Here is a 21,215-nt window from a genome sequence, read left to right on the forward strand (position 1 = left end):
AGGTTTGCCAATGTATTCATGTAAAAATTGACCTCTCAGTTCATACCCTGGAATGCCAAGACCAAGCATCATTGATCTCCTATATCCAAGTCCCTCCTGTTTTCGTGATTAAATAGCCGGGTGTGTATCAAAGCCCACAGTGAGCCCCGGCCTGGGCTCCCGCCTCTCCAGGGCAGCCTCTGCACCAGCCACCCTTCCAGAGGTCTGGAGTCCCTGACCCTGCTGAGCAAGAGGCCAGCTTTGAGGGTTTGTCTTGTGAAGAAGTGGTAGGCAGGATGTAATAACGCCTCCTGTTGGTGTGCTGAAGCCCGGTTGTGGCCCCAACTCGGGACTCCAGCCACGTTCGGACCACCTGGCCAGGTGGCCCCTGCCAGCATCCTGAGCTACTCCCAGGCTCTGGACAGCAGGGAACTTCCAGGACATTAGACAGTCAAGCTTTGTAAAAAGCATCCATTCGTCCATCTGCAAATATTTGTTGAGTACCTATTACTTACAAGACATTTAGTGACCTCCACAGGGATCCAGCTGCCTTCCTGGGAGCCGAGCAGAGCCTGAATCCATTTGGCTTTTTTTAGCTTTTGACTGTTAGCAAGAGCTCGCTTGAAGGTATGTTGTGCCTTTAATACTTGGTCCCTCATAAAAGGAAGCCGGATGATTTTATTCGTTACAGAGCCTTCGTAAGATGCTGAGTCCTACCCAACCCCCCACCTAGATTCCGATCATCAGGTCTCGGTAGAAACCCATCGTCTGTTTTTTTCAAGCCCCCCAAGCATTCTGATCTGCAGAAGGATTGGGGTTGAGGCGCTTGGACCAGCCCCATCGAGATGCATTGGGCAGCCCTCACCTGCAGTCCCTCCCGCATGTGCATCTTGGAGGGGCCAGGAGTGTGGGGCGTTGGGGAGACCGAGAGCGGCTGGCTCAGGGCAGCACCTGCCCTCCTCTCTAGATGCAGATGTTTGTATTTGTTCACTTCTGTACACCTTTGAGGTAGTGCTTTGGTCCTGTGTCTGTGTATAAACTAAATCGGGGCCACTTGATTTATTAAACAGTTTATGTCAAGGGGAACTCTTATCGTTCACCTTCTTTCTGTAGATGGCAATGGTTTTAATTGCCTTTCATTTTTCAAATCAAAAAGCGGAAGTCATGAATGTGGAGCCCAGTGGACGTGCTCTGGTGCACCCGGCTCACCAAGGCCCAACTGTCTAGTTGGAAGGGCCATCCCTTCCACTCCCACCACCTCCTTCTACAGCTGTTGAAACCCAGGCTCCCTGGGGCCCCGCAGCTGGAAGGTGGGGCTCCAGGCAGGGGCCCCATTTCTTGATGACACCTCTCTCAGTAGCAGTCGCTGTTCTTAACCAGTGTACACGTTCCTTTCGGCTTCGTGAAAATGTAGCTTCGTGCTCCTTTCAGCCACCAGACACGTTTTCCTGAGGCCAAGTCTGAAGCCACCTGGCGGTCCTCACGCAGACCAGGCCCAGCGAGGACCAGGGAACTTGTTTCCTGGGAGACCCTCCCTGTGGGCAGAGAAGAGGACACCGGGCCTGGCCTTTCTCTGGGGCCCCAGGAACTGCTGGATGGTACCTCTCTGGAAAGACGAATTGCTCACATCTTCAGATCTGAACAGTGGGCTTCTGGCGAAGAACCCGGAGCGGGAGCAGGCTTCCCAAGCTTGGCGGCGGTGATGCCTGGGCAGGCCTGCCACCCTCTGGAAGGACCCCTTTGCTCTCTGCGCACACACAGCCTCAGAGTCATTGAGCACTCGGGGAAGTTTGGCCAGAATTTTCTGTTCATTGTCTCCTGAAAAAAGTTCTATGTTCAGGAGTTCAAGGGAAAGGAGGGAAAGACACATCAATGGCCTCACATGCCCTTAGGGTGGCCCTCCAGTGCAGTGGAAAGAAGCCTGCTCCCAAGACCTACATCAGAGGTTTTTTGTACTCGGCTCCAGCCACACCTCCTGCCCCAGATAACAAAGCACGGCCAGCTGACACCCCAGGGCGTCAGGGGCATCTGTAATCATAGGAATACTCTCTTCCCCAAATCAAACGCTCTCCAATTCGCCCTCCACTACAATCCAACAGCAGCAACAAAAGCAGCAGGAGCTCTGAAATGATACTTTCTGAGTAATATTAAAGAATTTTCTGGAATTGGAGATTACTTCTTTTTTGTCGTGAACATTTTAATTGAAAAATACTTCTGCTACCTAAGTCTCCACTAGCCTATGTTAAATTGGATGAGATGAAAGGGGTGAGAATTTATAACCAGCTGTGATGGTAAGAGATATTTGTCTGGAAGATTCTGCCTCTTACAGAACAAGGGAGAAATTAGGAATTCTCCCTGGCGGTCCAGGGTTAGGACTCCATGCTTTCACTGCCGAGGGCACGGGTTCGATCCCTGGTCGGGGAACTAAGATCCCACAAGCTGCACGTTGGGGCCAAAAAAAAAAAAAAAATTAGGAATTCTCAGCAGCCTCCCTTCTGGACCATGTCAGATATAAAAACACTGACTAGATTCTTTTTTTAAACATTCAAAGCAAAATATTCCCACCACAAATATCAGATGACATTGTACATGTGATCAAAATTCTATTTTTAACATTATTTTAGGAAATAAAGAAAAAAATGAATAAATTCTGTCTGGGACAAGAATACGGTTCCCTGTGTGTCCCGGTGTAATTTTCAATCTTCCACTTATATGTCCCATCTCACCCTCTAGCAAGACACGTGTTGGGTTTGACGGAGAATCTTTTCTATAAAGAGGTCACACTCACCAGCTTCCACCTTGAAGCGGGATCCTGGAGGCCTGAAAATTAGAGTGTGGCTCTCGGGCGGGTGTGAAGTGGGCAGGGGCTTGCTATTAGAGCTCCTGAATGGATCTTTCTGACTTCAGAAAAGAGCCTGGCAAAGAAAAGCTTTTTTCCATGAATACTCGGGGACTGCCCTCTGCTGCTCCGATGGCAGAGGTGAGCACTTGTGATCAATATTCCCTCAGAAAAGGCCGCTGGGCTAAGTGCAGGCAGAGGGCTCCCAGCAGGCCTCCCTCCCTCCCAGAAGGCAGAGCACCTGCAGCAAAGCTCTCCCCCTGCCACGCGCCCCCAACACTTGGAACCAGCGAGGGTGGCACGTGAATGGCATCACCTCCCCCTTCCTTAAAAAACCGTCACCTCGTCCTCCATGTTGATGGCTGGTTATGGGCCACTGGAAACAGCTACGTCCATCCCCTTCCTCCAGGGAAATTGTGGCATCTTCATTTTAGGCACCGGGAAAAGGAAGGCCTGCCGCTGTTCCCCCTGAAGGAGAGGGCAGTGCCGGGAAGAAAATGCAAAACGGTGGCTTCTCTTAATCAAGGAAGATTGATTACTGATCAGCATTGAGATTTTAATGAAATAGCCAAAGTATAGATTTGTACTTTACACCGTGGGTTCTATACTTTTTTCCTTCTAAAACTAAACATCTGCCCACCGCCCGTCAAACCCCCGATCAAGAAACAGATTCTCTGCAGATTAATGCAAAGACACAGGCTTTCCTTTTTTACAGAAATAGCATTTGACAACACACATCATTCTATAGCTTTCTCTTTAAGCTTTGCAATATGTCATGGGCACCCCTCCCTTAATTTACCCTTTTAATAGTTGCGGGACTTCCCTGGTGGCGCAGTGGTTAAGAATCCACCTGCCAGTGCAGGGGACATGGGTTCAAGCCCTGGTCCGGGAACATCCCACATGCCACAGAGCAACTCAGCCCGTGTGCCACAACTACTGAGCCTGCACTCTAGAGCCTGCGAGCCACAACTACTGAGCCCATGTACCGCAACTACGGGAGCTGGTACGCCTAGAGCCCGTGCTCCACAGCAAGGGAAGCCATCGCAGTGAGAAGCCAGCGCACCGCAACGAAGAGTAGCCCCCGCTCGCCACAACTAGAGAAAGACCGCGCAGCAGTGAAGACCCAATGCAGCAAAAAAAAAAAAATAATTAATTAATTAAGAACAAATAGTTGTATATTATTCCTTAGTGTAGACACACTTTTCTTTACTCAACCATCTGTGGACATGTGGGTGGTCTCCAATGTTTGTTATAACAAGTGCACCTGCGATCAACACCATCTCACCTTATAGTTAACATATAGCCGCTGCTTTTATTTCTGTAAGTTAAATTCCCAAATGTGAAATTACTGAGGCAGAAGGTAGATGTAATTTCTTTGTGAATGTTATAAAATTATTTTATCTTTAGCTTCCTGTTGATTTTTAGTGGAGCTAAATATTTTCTCACGTTTCTTTGCTAACTATAGGTCCATATTTGTGAATTGTGCATTTACTTCTTCTATTAATCTGTTACGATCTTTATGTTTTTCTTCTCAGTTTTTATGAGCTTTTATGTAATTAAGTTTGTAGCAAAACATACTTTTTCATAGTTAGCTCTTAGTGTTCACTATTTTTTCAAGTAAAAAATGTAAAGTATGCAAAAAATTAAAATTAAAGAGAGTAGATGTAATTTTAGCCCTAATAGACTATTTGGTCATTTTAGAATTCTCTAACGTCAGCTTTGGGGGTCTATAAAAAAGCGAAGCGGAGACCAATCTCTTCCCATGTTTGCAGGAGGGAACTCATTAAGTTACCCACCTGCTTAAGAAAAAGAAACGTTGTTTTAAAGGGGGCACCCAGGTAAAAGGCAGGATTTCAGCCGTGATAAAATGAGGCCTTTATTGACTAAAGAAAGTGAGGCCTCCATTCGGCTTACTGCCCCCCACACGCCCCATGTTTCCATCTATGATGGCGCTCCAAGGAATTTCCCGACTTTTGAGGATGTTTCTGAAAATACTAACATATATGCATCAAAACACACCATGAATTCACCTTTTATCGTGGATGGAGAGGAACACGAGCCTGGGAGTCAGATAGCGCTGCCTTCAAATTCCTGCTGCATGCTCCCTGCGTGACCTCGAGCCCTTGAATCCCAACCATTCCGACTGTTGTTTCCTCACCTGCGAATTAGGGTAATAATACTGACCATGGTGGCCAGCCTCAAAGATGGCCCCAGGGACCGTCACCCCTAGTGATCACACCCTGTGTGGTCCCTCCCACACTGATTCAGAGTGGACCAGGGGGACCAAGAGAACACAGTACAAGTGATGGTGTGAGTCTCCCAAGTTCAGATCATAAAACATTGTGGCTTCCACCTTGGCCCCTTGGATGGCTTACTCTGGAGAAAGGCACGGTGAGGGGAGGACATTCGGGCAGTGCTGGGGAGACCGACAACCGTGGAAGGTGGCCATTCTGGAAGCGAAGCCTCCAGTCCATCGAGCCCTCACTTGACTACAGCCCCAGGCGACATCTAATGGTAACTTCACGAGGGACCCCAAGCCAGAACCACCCAGCCGGGCTGCTTCTGAATTCCTCACCCACTGAAACAATGAAATATAATAAATGACTATTGTTGTTCTAGGCCACTAAGTTTTGGGGTGATTTGTTGTTCCACCGTTGTAGTAACTGGGACATTGACCTAGTGGTTGTTTGGAAGATGCTGATGTACAGAAAGCACGTACATAGGACACGTTCTGATGGTGCTTTAAATGGCGCGACGGGTGAGATGATAACCCCATTCCTCCGGACCCTGACCACATCACTACACAGGGAGAATGCTGGGCCAGGGAGTCAGAGACCCAGGTTCTGGTCTCCCTACGTCTCAGACAATGAGCCTTGTGATGTAGGGCAAGGCATTCAACATTCACAAGCATTTCCCTCATGTCCAGATTAGTGAGTCTGAATACTTTCCATACAGAGTTGATGTGAAGACTGAATAGAAAAAACACATTCAGGCACCTGGAAACCAGACAATGCTCTAAAAATGAAAGGTGTATTCCAGTTATCTGCTGCTATACAACACATCACCTTAAAACTTAGTGATTTAAAACAACGATCACTTTATTACTCTCTCATGGTTCTGGGGTGATGGGGCCCAGCTGGGCTGCTCTGCCCTGGGCTCTCTCACGCAGGTGTTCCCAGGCGATGGAGGGGCCAGAGTCAGGGGCTCACCTCCTCCCTGTGTGTCTGGGGTCCATCCTGGCTGTTGACTGGGATCTCATCTCGGGCCGTCAGCCCAGCACCTACGTGTGGCCTCTGTGTGCAGCTTGGGCTTCCCCAGAGCTTGGAGTCTGTGAGCACCACGGGCTCCCCAGGGAGAAGCTGCTGCCCTTTCCTGTCCTGGTCTCAGAGTCACACAGAGTCACTCCCACTGCATTTGATTCAAGGAAGCAGTCACAAAGGTCTGCTCAGCTTCAAGGGAGGGACCCAGACGCCACCTGTCAGTGGAAGGTGCATCAAAGAGTTGGCGGAAATATTTTTAAAACCTACATCAGCGGGCATTAACATTCTATACAATTTTAAATCAGTATTCTCTCCCATCCAGCGGATGGAGCTGATGGAGATCAAAGAACTTCAAATAACAATGATCATGAGCAAGTTCTCACCAGCACTTGACCTGAATAACGCAATCTCCACAGCAGCGTGGGCGGTACTTGGATGCAGATGGCCAGATGCACCCTGGCCAGCTGAAGGAAATAATTTACTCAGGGCTCTTGACTACCTCACAGACTGTGCCGGGGGGCCGCACGATCAGACTTCGGGGCTAAAAGAGCCAGGAACAACATCCAAATCACCCTGCCAGACAAGTCCCACTGCAGCTCACACCAGGGCGCTGGGCCTTCCCCACGGCCACCTCCGAGAAACAAGGATCAAGGCAGGGGCCTGCTAGTGGGATCAGAATCCGCTGCTTCACGGTGACTCAACTGTGAGTCTCAGATTCGGGGTTGGACTGGCCCCTCTCTCCCCAGCCTGGGCGTCGCCCTTGCTTGAGGCTGAGCAGGGATGCCTGGCCCCCTGGGCTCAGGGCTTTTTCCTTCTCCCGCTCTTGCCGGTTGCCATGGTTCTGGGCTGGCCTGTTAACTTGCCTGCAGGTGTCAACTAGTAAGTGGTTTCCACAACCAAGTGCTTTTAGAGCCAGAGTGGAGGCGGCTGGGGCGTGCTGGCGCTGGGTGATGTCTTCGCTGCGGTGCTGCTTCAAACTCCATCCTTCACAAGGGACTCGTGCGTTTCACTGTCTTACGGTTTGCACCTGGAGCACGTTAAAGCAAAGTGAAAATGGTCCAGAATCTGCGAATTTGGTACTGCGATCATGCCAGCGTGATAGCCTTAGTTACCGTCGTGGAGGGCTACCTTAACCTGTGTCTCAGGAGTGTCAGTTATTTGAGTTTGCAGGTTGGGCAGTATAGAACTCAGCAATTTCTCCAATGGAAAAGATAGGAGGTGACTTGAAAGGATGACCTACTCGGCTCCTCTCTCTCCCTCTCACCGGGTGGAATTTTCAGGCTATTATTTTGGAGTCAAATTGCCAAAGCACAAATCAGTTGTTTCCACGATGTGGGATTAGAGCCATATATGTCCTTATGCTGTCACATCACGCTCCATGCCTAGGTAGCCCCTTGACAAGGAGATGGAGTCAAGACTCTTGCATTTTACTCTCCAGTTGAATTCTCCCACACGGGCACATCTGCCCCCGCCTCCCTACCCCCAAGAGTTTATCTCTATGAACCAGTGTCCTTGCTCTCAACTAAATTTCCCCACTTCCTGGTCATGTCACCTCTTAGGGCCTTCCGTTTCCCCATCAATACAGCCTCACAGAATAATTGTGAGAAATCAGCAAGTAATTCATGTCAGTGATAAGGGCTCAATGACTTTTCACTGATAGTATTGTTACAAATCAATCCATCATTAGTCAGGGTTAGTGGCCTCTGGTTAAGACTTCAAGCCGTCAACTCTTCTCAGGCCAAACTTCCTGTTGGCAGCAACAGCTGGGAACACTCTGTGTGATGGAGACCCCCGAACTCCACCAGCGCACATTAAACACCAGCAGGCACACAGGCCCCCGGGGATCTTGTGAAACTGCAGATTCTTCTCATCTGGTAGGTCTGCAGTGCAGTCTGCAATTCTGCATTTCTAACCAGCCCCCAGGGATACAGATGCTACAGGTTGGTGGCCCACACTTTGAGTAACAAGGCTCTGAAAAATACATGCTAGGAAAGTACAACTTCTCCATTGTTGTTGCCATAATTGACTCACTTGTGAGACTGGGTCAGAAACCTGCCCTAGAAAAAATTTCAAGAAGAGATTGGGAACTTCTTCTTTTAATTTTTTTTAAATTGAGGTATAGTTGATTTACAATATTGTGTTAATTACTGCTGTACAGCAAAGTGATTCAGTTATACATATATATGCATACTTTTTAAAAATATTCTTTTCCATTATGGTTTATCATAGGATATTGAATACAGTTCCCTGTGCTGTACAGTAGGACCTTGTTGTTTATCCATCTTATATGTACTAGTTTTGCATCTGCTCATCCCAAACTCACACTCCATCCCTGCCTGCCCCCACCCTTCGGCAAACACAAGTCTGTTCTCTACATCTGTGAGTCTGTTTCTGTTTTGTAGATAGGTTCATTTGGGTCAGATTTTAGATTCCACATTTAATTGATATTGTACAGTATTTGTCTTTCTCTTTCTGACTTAATTCGCTTAGTATGATAATCTCCAGGTCCATCCATGTTGCTGCAAATGGCGTTATTTTGTTCTTTTTTATGGCTGAGTAATATTGCATTACTGTACATCTTTTTTCCCATTCATCTGTTGATGGACATTTAGGTTGTTTTCATGTCTTGGCTATTGTGAATAGTGCTGCTATGAACATAGGGAGTGCATGTATCTTTTTGAATTATAGTTTTGTCCAGATATATGCCCAGGAGTGGGATTGCTGGATCTTATGTTAATTCTGTTTTCAGTTTTCTGAGGAACCTCCATACTGTTTCCACAGTGGCTGCACCAACTTACATTCTAGGTTGGAAACTTCAAGTCAGAGCTGACTTCTCCCTGCTGGACATTGATCTACATGCCCCCAATGCTCAAATATTTGCACAGTTGAATGAGGTCAGGAGATGTCAGAAAGGTGCTTGTTGCTTTTGAATTCATATTATTTTAAAACTGATCAATGCTGAATTAAAGTTGTCTTCTCTTTAATTCAATTGTTAAGCTAATAGTTACCAAAAGTCCTTGAAAGGTTAGGTAGAACCAGGCAAACTTGTTGATATTAAACTTTTCATTTTACCTATAAAAATGGCAATCTCTTACGATTCAACTGAACAGTTGCGATTTCACTTGGTAAATGCAGCCACTGTTGCAGTGAAGAAAACAACGTTCAAACCAGGAGACGAGCTGCTTCTTCCATTTAGATTTCTGTGAATGGCCTAACAGGTTGGAAGTTGTTCCTATTGCCTGGGAGCCGCTGCAGTTGATATGACAGACAGTATGAATAACACCATTTGGAGGCAGCTTCCTGCCTAGCTAACATTCTCATTTAAATGATCAGGGCTTTTAAAGTGGTGCCTGAGACGGTAACACCTGTGAAAATCCGTAGGACTCAGTTTTGCAATTTTCAGGAGTATGTGTGCTGAGTCCTGGAGTTTGTGGCACTCAACACACAACTGAGAAAAGCACAGGTTTTCCTAAGGACCAAGTTTCCATCACATCAAGGGCAGGAATGTGGGCGATCTATACAATATTTTCTTTAAATCTGCATGATCTATAAAACCACACGATTTTATTGTCTAGCCCTGAGGCTTGGTAAACTTTTTCTATAAAGGGCCCAATAATAAATATTTTAGGTTTTGTGAGCCATATAATTTCTACGTTCATGACTAAATTCTGCCACTTCGGTATGAAAGTAGCCATAGACAGTAAGTAAGTAAATGCACGTGGCTATGCTCCAATAAAACTTTATTTACAAAATCAGGCTCAGGGCTAGATTTGGCCATGGGCCTTAGTTTGCCAGCCTCTGGTTTAGCCTTTTCTCTTACAATGATAGAGATGGTGAAATACTGCAATGGTGGCAATAATTCTGGATTCTCAGGATAAGCTTAGAAGATAAAATCACAGTTGCTGCAACAAAGAAGGCCAGATGGTATAATATGTGGTTAATTATATTTTGGGTTCTCTTTGATATCGATTATCACATTTTGAAAATACAAAGGGGAAAGTTCATGATTTTCTCTATGGTTAACAGAGCAAAAAGTTTTGGGTATGCAAATCTGAAATCTTAATTATGTAATAAGTGTTTCACTAAAATGATTTAAAATTTTCAGGTGAAAACCTTCAAGAAGATATCAAGGATAATAATAGTGTTCAAATGATCAATAAAAGTCTTCTTTTCAAGAGATGAATGAAAAAAGAGTATGTTCCTTTGTGGTGTAAAATATTTGATGGGCTCTAAGATGATTCTGTTCAGATTTAGACACCCAGAGATGGCGATTCGTCCATCTCCTTTTATGCCTGACAGTTCTCAATTACATCATTTTCATGTACCTTATTCCTGTCGGTTTCTGCCTATCACCTAATAATAACCCCTTTGTAGCTGTATTCTAAAATGGTAAAGACTCATCTTACATAATACAGTAGGACAGATCGCAGTAGAAAAGAATGGCCATCCATTGGTGTTACGAGCTTTTCAACAACAATATTGTACACGTGTGTTTCAGCCCAAGTTCCCCAGGCTTTTCTGTCCTTTGTGTTCAGAGGAAATTCTAGCCTAATTTTCTTTCTCCCGTAGAAAGAGCGTCCTGTGAAGCCTTCCGTGCCCTGACGCCTCCTCTGTCTCCTATCAGATCCCACAGACAATAACATCCTGGCTCACTCGGTCCATCCCGTCACCGTCAGGTGTGACCGTCACCTGGCTGTGGCGTTTGAGAAGGGGCATTGCATCGGGGCTCCTATCCTGAACAACAGATGGAGCAGATGTTGTCTTCAAATACAAGGGCCTTCTTTGATTAGTGAAGGAGGAGAGGGGTGGATTCAGGGGGAAGTTTCTGCCGTTACTGTTTCCCCTGGGGCGATGATCAGTCTGCTGGTTTAAGCCAAGTGGAGGGAACAGTGAACACCTGGGTTCTGATGAAGGTGAGGCACTACAGGTGAACCATGAATGCAAATGGTGTGGACAAGCTTCTTATAGACGTTGGTGGAAATGCACAGTGTGAGTATGACGTGTGAAGCACTGGATCTCAATAATCATGCCCTTGAATGTGCTCTGACTGGTGGTAAACACTGTACAGGTATCATTTCAGTATGGAGGATATTCTAAGACCAGTTTATCTCAGGAGTGTGAGCTTGTGCGATGAGCTAAATAAAAAACATGGATATTGATGCTTTGGGTGGAAACGCCACCAGGAAGACCATACAGTCTAGAAATCTTCAAACAAGACAAATATGAACAAGTTTACCCCACAAGCCATCTGCTTACCATATATGCTGCCAGAGGAAGCATGCCTGTCCTCAACATTCCACTTTCCAGATGCGATAGAACAAGCCCACAATAATAAAAAGTGTGTCGCAGACAAATGATGACAGCTGGGGTTTAAGAGATGAAGGGATGTGTATTTGGGTCAGTGAAAATATGGTAACTGACTTCAAATCAGATGCTCAAAAATGTTCAGTGATTCTAAGAAGCATATCAGGCCTTCATGATGCCCCAAAACCAGTGGGGAGTGGTCAACGTGGGAGCCAAGGTGTTTCTCTCACGCAACCCTGAGAAATCAGTTCCCCTTCACCAGGAAGGTCCGTCATACCTCCCACCAGGCTCGGTCACTTTCGAGACCCAGTCTGGCTTGTGGTAATTACCCCTGCAGTTCCTCCTCACTGTCCAGAGAAACAGGACACATTTGTCTTTGGAAAATCCTCGAGTGGGAAATTGCCTTGATGACACCAAAACCTGTAGCTGGTTGTTTGCACAAGGCAAGGAGATGCTGATGAATCCACCGGAAGTTATTTAGGTTTCCTTAGCAACCTCAGGAGTTCCCTAGTTCTCCTGGTGAAAAAAGATTTCCCTCTTCCTGGAAATCCTTGGGCAGGTGGTGCTCTCTCCTCTGGCCCCTTCTTCCTGTGGACTCGAGGTCCCTGGCCTCGCCAGGGAGCCGTGGTCGACTGAGGGGCCGGGGGGGATGGGAGAAAGTGCCAGGACGAGGAGCAGCCCTTCAGAGGGTGGCCTTCTCATCTGGGTGTCTGGCCTTCTCATCTGGGTGTCTGGGACTACTTCTTTCTCCTAGGGCCACTTGGTGGGGACATTCTTGTGAGTCCTGTGACCAGGCTTCACATCCGAACTGCTCTCTGTGATGCTGACGGGCCTGATAGAGCCGGTCGCCATATTACAATGCAGGAGTGTTGCATATCCCAGCCTTGCCCCATGAGTACAGGTTGTTTGATGCTGCAGGTTGGTCATAAAGACACACGAAGCTTCACCATATAAGATATGTATAACTTGAAGATGATTTGGCTGCTTCTTTCTCCACCCAATGGGATTCTCGGGTTCTTACTTTCAGGTTATATTGCCAAAACATGATTTGGATGTTTTCAGGATTTAGGATTAGAATCCTAAGTGTCTCTGGACCGCCATATTGTACTCCATGGCTTGGTCCCACCTCGGCAGTCCAATGGAACCAACATCCTTGCTTGGTGCTGTTCAGTTGGTCCTCTCACTCTGGCGTGTTTTGCTACCTCGTGGGTCTCTCTCTACAAGTCAGTTTCTTGCTTGATCTTCTCTAAATCCCACAGCATGGGCTTTTAACTGCCAAACACACAGCTTTCTCTAGCCTAGCCTCCACAAGACTGTAACTTAACCTGGCCCTGTAACAGGCTACATGGGTGGCACACACACAGTATGTGTGGATGATAATCTGACCCCATACACTCGGGTCTATTTGGCAGAAAACTTCTCCACAAGACCAAAACGTCCCTTCTGCAAAAAGATAGCAAGTTCTGCTCAAAGCCTGCCTGCCACTGGCCAGTGGGTTTATAACTAATCCTAAATACCATAGGACACTTTCCCCGGATGGAGCTTTTCTCCTACCTGCTCCCTTTGGGATCCCGACTGCCTTTCCTCTCACAGTCTAGGAAGTCCTCTCCAGTGTCTCACCGTGTCTCCCAGAAGCCCATTCCCTCTGGTTTAGAGATGAGGAGACACGCCTGCAGGAAGCCCTGGAGTTGCCCAAGCTGCTTCTAGACCTTTCCCTTCCTCAAGATATTTGGTGGGTGAAGAATTCCTATGAAGTCATATAGGACTGTTAAGAGATTCTTCTGCTTCCTTAGACTTGGAGACGTTGTGGATGGCTGTGGAATGAAGTCCAAGGGGATGGAGGGGTGGCTGGTGGAAGGAGACGGCTGCCCCAGGGAGCCTCCTGCAGAGCAATGGTGGCACGTGAGGACCGGGCCCCTCACCGGCAGCCTCTGGGCGCAGACACGCTAAGCAAGAGGAGCCCGGTGACTGGCATTGCCCGGCCTAACCTTGTGCACCCAGGTCTCTGCAGGGCACCCCAGTATACCCACTTGTGCCACCGAGGGGCCAGATTGCAGCCAGCCTCCAGCCTTGTTCTGCTCTGCACCACGACGCTGTCACCATGCGCAGCTGTTCAGGTTGGGCCTCGCTCCACGTGCTCACAAGTCACCCTGGCGCGGCTGCCTCCACCGTGTGACCTGGGCTCCCAGAATGAAGCCAAAGGGCCCAGGGATCACCTGTAGTGATGGTGCTACACGGAAGGAACAGCGCCCCCCAGGGTAGGCCTCGGACCCCGCCCCCCTTGCCCAGGCTGAACTCAGTGCAAAACGTCCCCGCGTGGCCGGTTTCCACCCCGTGGGCATCCAAGTTTGGAGCAGCCTCAGACGCAGGGGAATGTCCTCCGCATCCTTTGCACACTTGTGAAGAAGGTGGGTGCATTTCCACTTGATAGTTTATAATAGGAGCTCTTGGGAACTTATTATCCAGGGAGGGAGAAAAAAAGAGAGAATCTGATTTCTTTCCTGTGGAATATTCTGCTGACTCACATTGCATTACTTTGAAACAAATTGACCAAGGTTTTCTATTTCTTCTATACTTTTTAGTCACCTTCAATGTGCTCCCTTCACTATATGATTTCACTTAGTATCTCACATAAATGAAATTTTGGTTTCTTTTTGAGAAAAGGTATATTTGGGCAATTGAAATAAATTTCCACAGGGGATGAAAGAGCACATTTGCAAACAACCAAATGTTATTGACCATCATGAAGATGGACATTAGGGTTTATGATTTATGATTATGGACAAGAAAAAGTAAGCCAAACATAGATGCCAAGACGACATCCCTGCAGGCCAACCACCAGGTTTTTAAGGATACTTTTTATTGGCATAGAGCATACGTTGACCCTCAGGATGCAGGATCTTTTATTGTGAGGTGTAATTCAGAGAGAACCTTTTAAAAGTCTCACATTATTGTTGCTTAGAGGGAGCAATCATCAGGCCACAAATCTGAATTCTTCTTTCATTCCAACTTTTCAGGATTTTATAAACACAGCTTTGTCCCTATGCTTTCATGTTGTGCTGCGCCAAGCTTCTGTCTTCTTGTATTTTCCAAACTGGTAAATAATAAAAGTAATAAGAGGAGGGGCAGTTTGTCCTGGAGGCAACTTACCTTTGCTGGCTGCTTCTTCATTGTTATTGAATCTATTTCAAGACCCTCACAAAGGGAGGAATACTCCACCATCCTGACAGCTGAGCCTTTTAGTAAACCCTTTCCCACATAAAACTTTAGGCTCAGAATCTGAAAACAATCTCTTTCGTCACATTTTCCTTCCTAGTTTCTCACGTACTGCCCTTCCCACCATCACGCCAGCTACACCTTTTGGAAATGCAGCTCCTACTGTACAGATTTCTAAAATCCCTTTGCTGGGCAAATCTTAGATTTAGTGTGCCACAGGAGAAAAGCAGCAAACACACACCAGGAAGGGAAGGGTGTGCACAATTGTGATGTTTAGCTCGGCTCCGTGATCAAGTGTTTCAAAGGCAGAGGAAAACAACTCAAAATATTAACTGGTGAGTGTCAGGATTGTTCTTCAAAGAGCTTTGTGACACATAACGGAAGACACTGTAATTACCGTTATTAAATTTAATACCCCAAACAGATGGTGTTCCAGTTTTTTCCCCCAAAAATGGACTGCTACCTGATTGGAAAATTATTTCTGAGCCCTTACCCCAAACCCAGTTGCTTAACTTCTGTTGCATCCAAATGAGAATTGGTCTGCTTCCCTTATTTTGAAAATCTGACCATAGAATTGTTTCTACTTTCTCCTAGTTGTTACTTAAAGATCAGAAATTACCCATTTTACTTGAGGAATTACGGTTACACTGAGCCCAAACTGTCAGGAAAAGAAGGATCTGCTAAATTAAAGTGGTGTTCTTATATCCCCTTGATTAAAAAGATAGGTTTGTGTGGACATTTATCTAGATTTCTCTGAAAAAGATCTGCACAGCTTCCCTTCTAACCCCCACCTTCCAGTACATTCCTAAGGACCCCTAACAAGTCTTTGGCTCCAGTTTAGCTGTTTTGAGCCTATACCCTTGAAGTGCCAGAAGGGCAGAATCTGGCAGCTCACGCTCAGCTCTAAAAATCCACGATCCTAGTGATGGTGGTGAGTTTTCTTAATAAACAATAGACACACATTTAAGAAATCATTGGAAGCTCTATTTTAAATCCTTGTGGAAACCACGTGATGCAGAAATAAGTCCACCTTACTTTGACTTTGAAAATATTTTATTTGAATAGTAAATAGTTATACAGTTGAAACAGTTCTATTGAAGCTTTCTATAAATAGCTAACAATTAAGAAAATAATGTATGTAGAAAAGAGATTGCATTTAAAAGTAAGAGCTGTCGTTTGTACGAGGGCCCTGGGGGCGCTCCAAGCAGAATAAAATGGTAGGTTGTCTGTAATTCGCTCAGATAGGTATAAAAGTTAAAACTTTTAACAGATCCCTTTAGAAAAAGGCTCTCTTCTAAAATGCACAGTGAAATGTCAAGAGTGGTGGGGGGGGCGGGAAGCGCACCAAAAAAAATCTGCAATCAAATAATATCATAATCTTCATTAATATAAATAAATAAAGAATAAATAACAATTACTCATAAATCAACATATACATTTAGAGGGAACTCATATAGTCCTACCTCAACAAAGATGATCAAACCGAAAAGTCTTACGTGAAATATTGAGGCAGTTTCTACAGCATCTTCCGAAAATTCCCTTCCCTCCCCCCCCAAAACAATCCCAAACAGACAACAGTTCAAGGCATTTGTGGCTAGACTAAAGAAAACTCTTTTTTAAGCAATTTGATTTCTTCACATACAAAAAGGTAAAGCCAGACTCCAGCAGTTCACAAGCCATAATAAAGCTAATCGTGTGGGAAGTTCAATTTACAGCCTGTGAAATATAAAGGCATTTATTCCTCAAGATTCACCCAAAACAACCCGTACGCTACATACATAGAGAGCAGAGATTGGTAGGCGAGAGCAAACCGCGTTTCTAGACCATGAACACAGAGAATACTAGCAAGAAAAACATCTCCCCTCCAAGGGGAGGCTTCCAACCACGAGACAAACGCGTACAGCTTTTCTCCCTTGTACAGAAAGAGACTGGCTCCTGTTGCGCCATGGGGGGGAAGGGGACACAACGCAAAGGGGGCGAGGGGTCCAAAAGGAGTCACAACGAGAGGATCGGGGTTACCGTCACGCTACACCGAGAGAAGCGGAGACGACACTTTCACCGGGGGTGGGTGCCCCTGGCGCGGACGCGGGGTCGGGGCGCGCTCTCTTCGTGGGTCTCCAAGCGAAGGCACGGTTCGGGGGGCCGGGGTGGAGGGCGCGCTCTAGCAGGCCGGACGCACGGGCACCTGCAGGAGGATCACTTGTCTGTTCTCGGATGGGTGGCACTTGTTGATGTGCCGCGTGAGGCCGGGCGAGCTGTAGAAGGTGGCCGGGCAGTACTTGCAGGGGAACACCTGGGCGGCGTGCAGCAGGCGCAGGTGGCGCTCCTGGGCGCCCTTGCTGGGGAACGTCTCCCCGCACACTGGGCACAGGTGGCACTCGGCGGACGCACTCAGGCCCAGCACGCCGGCCGCCTCGCCGTCGCCGGCCGCCTCCTGGGGCGCCTTCTCGTCGGGCCCGGGGTACAAGGCCAGTAGGTCCTCGGCGGGGGGCGCCGGCGGCGCGCCCTTGGCTTGCAGCGCCTGGTGGTGCGCCAGCAGGTGCTTGCGCAGATAGGCCTGGCGGCGGAACTTCTTGGCGCAGTGGTGGCACTCGTAGAGCCCGTCCTCCGAGCCCGACTCGGACACGCCGCCGGGGCTCGGCGTGTCGCGGTCGCTGCCGCCGCCCGTCGCCTCCCGCGCCTCAGCCCTGGCAGCGGTTTCGGGCTCGGACGCGCGGGCGGCGGCGGGCGCAGGCCGCGGTTTGTGCCAGCGGCGGTGCGAGGCCAGGTTGGCCGGGCAGCTGAAGACCTTGGCGCACTCGGGGCAGCGGTACTCCACGCGCACGATGCGCGAGCACTTGTGCTGCGCCAGCGCAAACGGGTCGGCGTACTCCTCCTTGCAGAGCTGGCAGATGAACTCGCCCAGCGGCCGCGCCGCGCTCCCCGCGCGGCCCCGCGGCGCCTCCACCGGGCCTTCCTTGATCTTGAGCCCCAGCACGGGCGACGTGGTCACCTCGTCCTCGAAGTGCAGCTTGCGGATGGCTTTGGGCTTCTTGGCGCCTGGGGCCTTGGCTACCTTGGCGGGCGGCTCGGCGGCGGCGGCGGCGGCGGCGGGGGGCGCGGGTCGCTTGCCTGGGGGCCGCAGGGAGGCGGCGGGGGGTAGCGGGGGGCCGGGCCCCGGGCCGCGGGCCGCCTCGGCGCCCGCGGAGAACGCCGTGCCCATCTTGAGCTCGGCGGGCGCGAAGAGCAGCGGGTCGCCGCCGCAGGTGCCGCCGCCGCCCGCGCCATTGGCCCCGCCGCCGCCGCCGCCTCCAACGAGCAGCGCGGCGGGCGTGGGGAAGGACTCGGCCGAGACGGGCGAGCCGAGGTTGAAGCTGCGCTCGAAGTACTTGTGCTTCTCGTGCTCGCGGCTCACGGGCCGCGTGGGGCTGTAGAGCGGCGCGGGGTGCGCGGCCTCGGGGTTGCCGAAGTGCGCGGCCCGCGGCCCCGGCGGGGGTGGCGGCGGGCCCGGCGCGCAGGCGAGCGCGGCGGCGAGCGCCGCATGGGCGCGCTCGGCGGGCGGCGGCGGCGGCGGCAGAGGGCCCGGCCCGGGGCTCGGCGCCGGGGGCGAGGCGCGGGCTCCCCCGCAGCCCGGCGAGAGCAGCAGCGCGCGGTCGCCGTCCTCGCCGCCGCGAACCCGGTAGGACACGGGCGTGGACTTCTTGCTGCGCTTCACCAGGAAGCCGCGGGGCATGTTGACGCGGCGCGAGGGCGAGGGCGAGGCGCTGGCTCGGTCCCACCTTCGCGCTCGGCCCTGGCGGCCCTCAGTGCCCCCGACCCATGGCCCGGGCGCGGCGGCGACGGCGGCGGGACTCGCGTGGCGCCGGCGGCGGCTCCGCCCGGCTCTACGCCCTGCACGCGCGTCCCTGTCCCCGGGCCCGGGAGCCGCTCCCTTTTAACTGGGGGAGGGGGCCATTGTTCTCGCCTCCCGCTTCCCCCGGAGCCAATCAGCGCGCCCGCAGCTCCTCCGCCCGGTCGGGTTGGGAGGGCGACGCGGCGGCCAAGAGGGGGCCGGGACTCGGGGGTCGCCCGGTAGGTGCGGCAGATGTACCTGAGGGCGCGGGGCCCCCGCGCGCGCCTCGCCGCCGCCCCGCCCGGCGCCACCGCCCCGCCCGGCCCAGGCACACGCCCGGCCCCGCCTCCCTTCACGGTCTGCTGCTCCTCTATGGGGAGGCGCACGTGCCTGGGCTTTGTGTCTCTCCTCCCGGGGGCGCGGAGCCGCCAAATGGGCCCGTCCATCAGCACGACAATGCTCGCCCCCCTCCCGTGCTGGGATTACCCGCGGGTCGCGAGCAAAATAGCAACAAAGGAGAAGAATGGCCCCAAATATGTCAGGAGGGTTCAATCCGCGAGCCGAAGCGGAGGGGGAAGTCGTGCTCGCTGATTGGGTAGGGGCGGCGGTGGGCAGCAGCAGGCGCGGGGGAGATCTGAGCTAGGCGGCCGGGGCGGGAGAGGGGTTGGGGGAGGCGCAGGAACTCCTCCTGGTGTTTGGGAAATAATCCGGAATCGAAAATAGCTGCAAAGCCCGGGCCGCCCAGAGCCCCGCCCGGGCCTCGGACTGATGGGCCGGGGGACCCAGGGTCTAAGCGAAAATGGGACCCTGGAGTTCCAAGTTTGGGTGGAGGGTCTGGCCTTCTGGCTGCAGCTGAGGGCGATGTTTGTGTCCGCAGCCGCCGCGCACTCTCGGGCCTCGGGAAGGTTTCTCTCGAGTTTGAGAAGCAGTTGGCACCTCACTTCTTCAATCGCCAGCAGACGCAGCGCTGGATGGGGGAGGGGGCAGGCTGGGCTGTGTTCCAAAAACCTTGAATTTCTGAACAACTTTTTTTTTTTTTTTAAGTTCCCGGAGGCTCCGGGATTGGCATCGTTGGAGGGGCCTGGTCCAGGCTGCTCGGAGCCTCCGCGTCGCCCAGGGCCAGGTTGATTCGGGTGGACTTGGCCAAAGCCCGAAACGCGCGGCCAGCCGCGTGCGCCCCAGTGAAGTTGGTTTCCGCTCTCCTTGCGCGGCCTCATGCATTTTCATTCCGAGCGGGCATTTTGTCTGTCGGTTGACATCAGATGCTAAATCAAGGGCTCCAATCAAGGCGCTGCGGAATAAAGGGGCCGCCTGTCTGGGCGCGGGGCCCCCCGGAGCCGTGCCCCCTTCACCTTTGTGAAGGAAATTAACCTCCCGCTATTGAGCGCCGGTCGCGGCCAATCTGGACTCAAAAGAGGCGCGTGCTGCCGGCCGGGGGGAGAGGGGGGCAATCTGTCCTCTGAGGCAGGCTGCGGCCTCGGAGAGGACAGGCCGCCTCCCCCCGCCCCCCCCCCCGGTGCCACCAGGAAAAAACAACAGTGAAAATCCACCCCCCCAGCCCCGCCACCCCGATTGGACCCCAGACCGGGCCCTTTGCCTCCAACCTCTTCCCAGCCCTGCCCCAAGGAAACACAAAAGGCAGAATCTCCGGGGGACGGGGGCAGAACCCCAAGGGTGCGTAGTGGCCCTGATCGCCCATCACTAGGGAACAAATTGCAAAACCACAGAAAATGTCAAATGTTGTGAAGAAAATGTCACTTTATTGAAAGATAAGGAAACGGACACTTTTCTGAAAAGCTCTGTGCTCTCAGATAGACTTTGCTGAGTTTTGCTTACGTTTGATTCCACTGAAGGTATTTCATTGTTTTGGATTTTCCCTGTGAAAATACCCTGGTGTGGAAATGAAAGATTAAAAAAAAAAAAAGAGTCCACATGAGTAATAAGTTGTAATGGGGACAGTTGTTAGAATTAGTTAATCAAGGGGTTAATCAAGTTGACTAATCAAGGGGAAAATATTTGGTGATTTTATGTTTGTAATTTCTTTTTTAACTCACAGACTGAAAAGAGAAGAATACACATAATGGAATATATTTTGAAAACTCTCATCCTCGTTTTAAAAATGCTAACTACGATGAATGCTAGTCCTGAAAAAAGTTAGAAATTCTAAAATGAGTTTATCTAAAATTTATATATATCTTTCAGTCTAAAAGTAACTGATGTTATTTCCTTGCTCTTTTGAGCGCTGATTGATACTGCTGATGAAATTAGAAGTGGGAAAGGGATTCCGGGACAGCTTTGGCCAATTTTATTTTCTAATCACGAATCCCATCTGGATTGTGGAATAATAGGGCGGGGGCTCAGCCCGCCATCCCCAACTGACGGCGGGGTATTTGGTCTTACATGTGTAACACTCCTTTCATTCAACAGATAACAGGGAGAGTTAGTCACCTTGTGAATCCTTTAAAAATAACAACACCCATAATTGTAAAGAGGGCGGGGGTGGGAGGAAAAAAACAAAACAAAACAAAACAAAACAAAACCCCTGCCTGAATGCAGCGAATTCAAACAGGGCTCTGCATTAAGCCAAGAGAATCTATTGAACACTACTGAAATACTGAGATTCAATGGATCCATTTCTTTTTCTTTGTGGTTTCTAGTTTTGCCAGCGAAAATGAAATCTGCTTTCAGACAGGTACCGTCAAAACAAATGGAAACTTGAAAGGTCCGAGTATTAGAAACTAATTTCATAACCCAGGGCTGAGGAAGAATTAGGCTGCGCTCACGCACACACCGGCAACCTCCAAGG

General features: G+C 50.0%; 1 protein-coding gene across 1 annotated transcript; it reads right to left on the reverse strand.

Moving 5' to 3' along the window:
• Positions 1 to 12,393: 12,393 nt before the first annotated feature.
• INSM1 (INSM transcriptional repressor 1) lies at positions 12,394 to 18,460 on the reverse strand. Its single transcript, XM_082429247.1, has one exon. The coding sequence runs from the start codon at positions 18,308 to 18,310 to the stop codon at positions 16,760 to 16,762; it is 1,551 nt and encodes a 516-aa protein (XP_082285373.1). The 5' UTR covers positions 18,311 to 18,460; the 3' UTR covers positions 12,394 to 16,759.
• Between the last annotated feature and the right edge of the window lie 2,755 nt (positions 18,461 to 21,215).

The sequence above is a fragment of the Balaenoptera physalus genome, assembly GCF_965194825.1.
Source record: "Balaenoptera physalus genome assembly, chromosome: 16".
NCBI classification, from domain to species: Eukaryota; Metazoa; Chordata; class Mammalia; order Artiodactyla; family Balaenopteridae; genus Balaenoptera; species Balaenoptera physalus.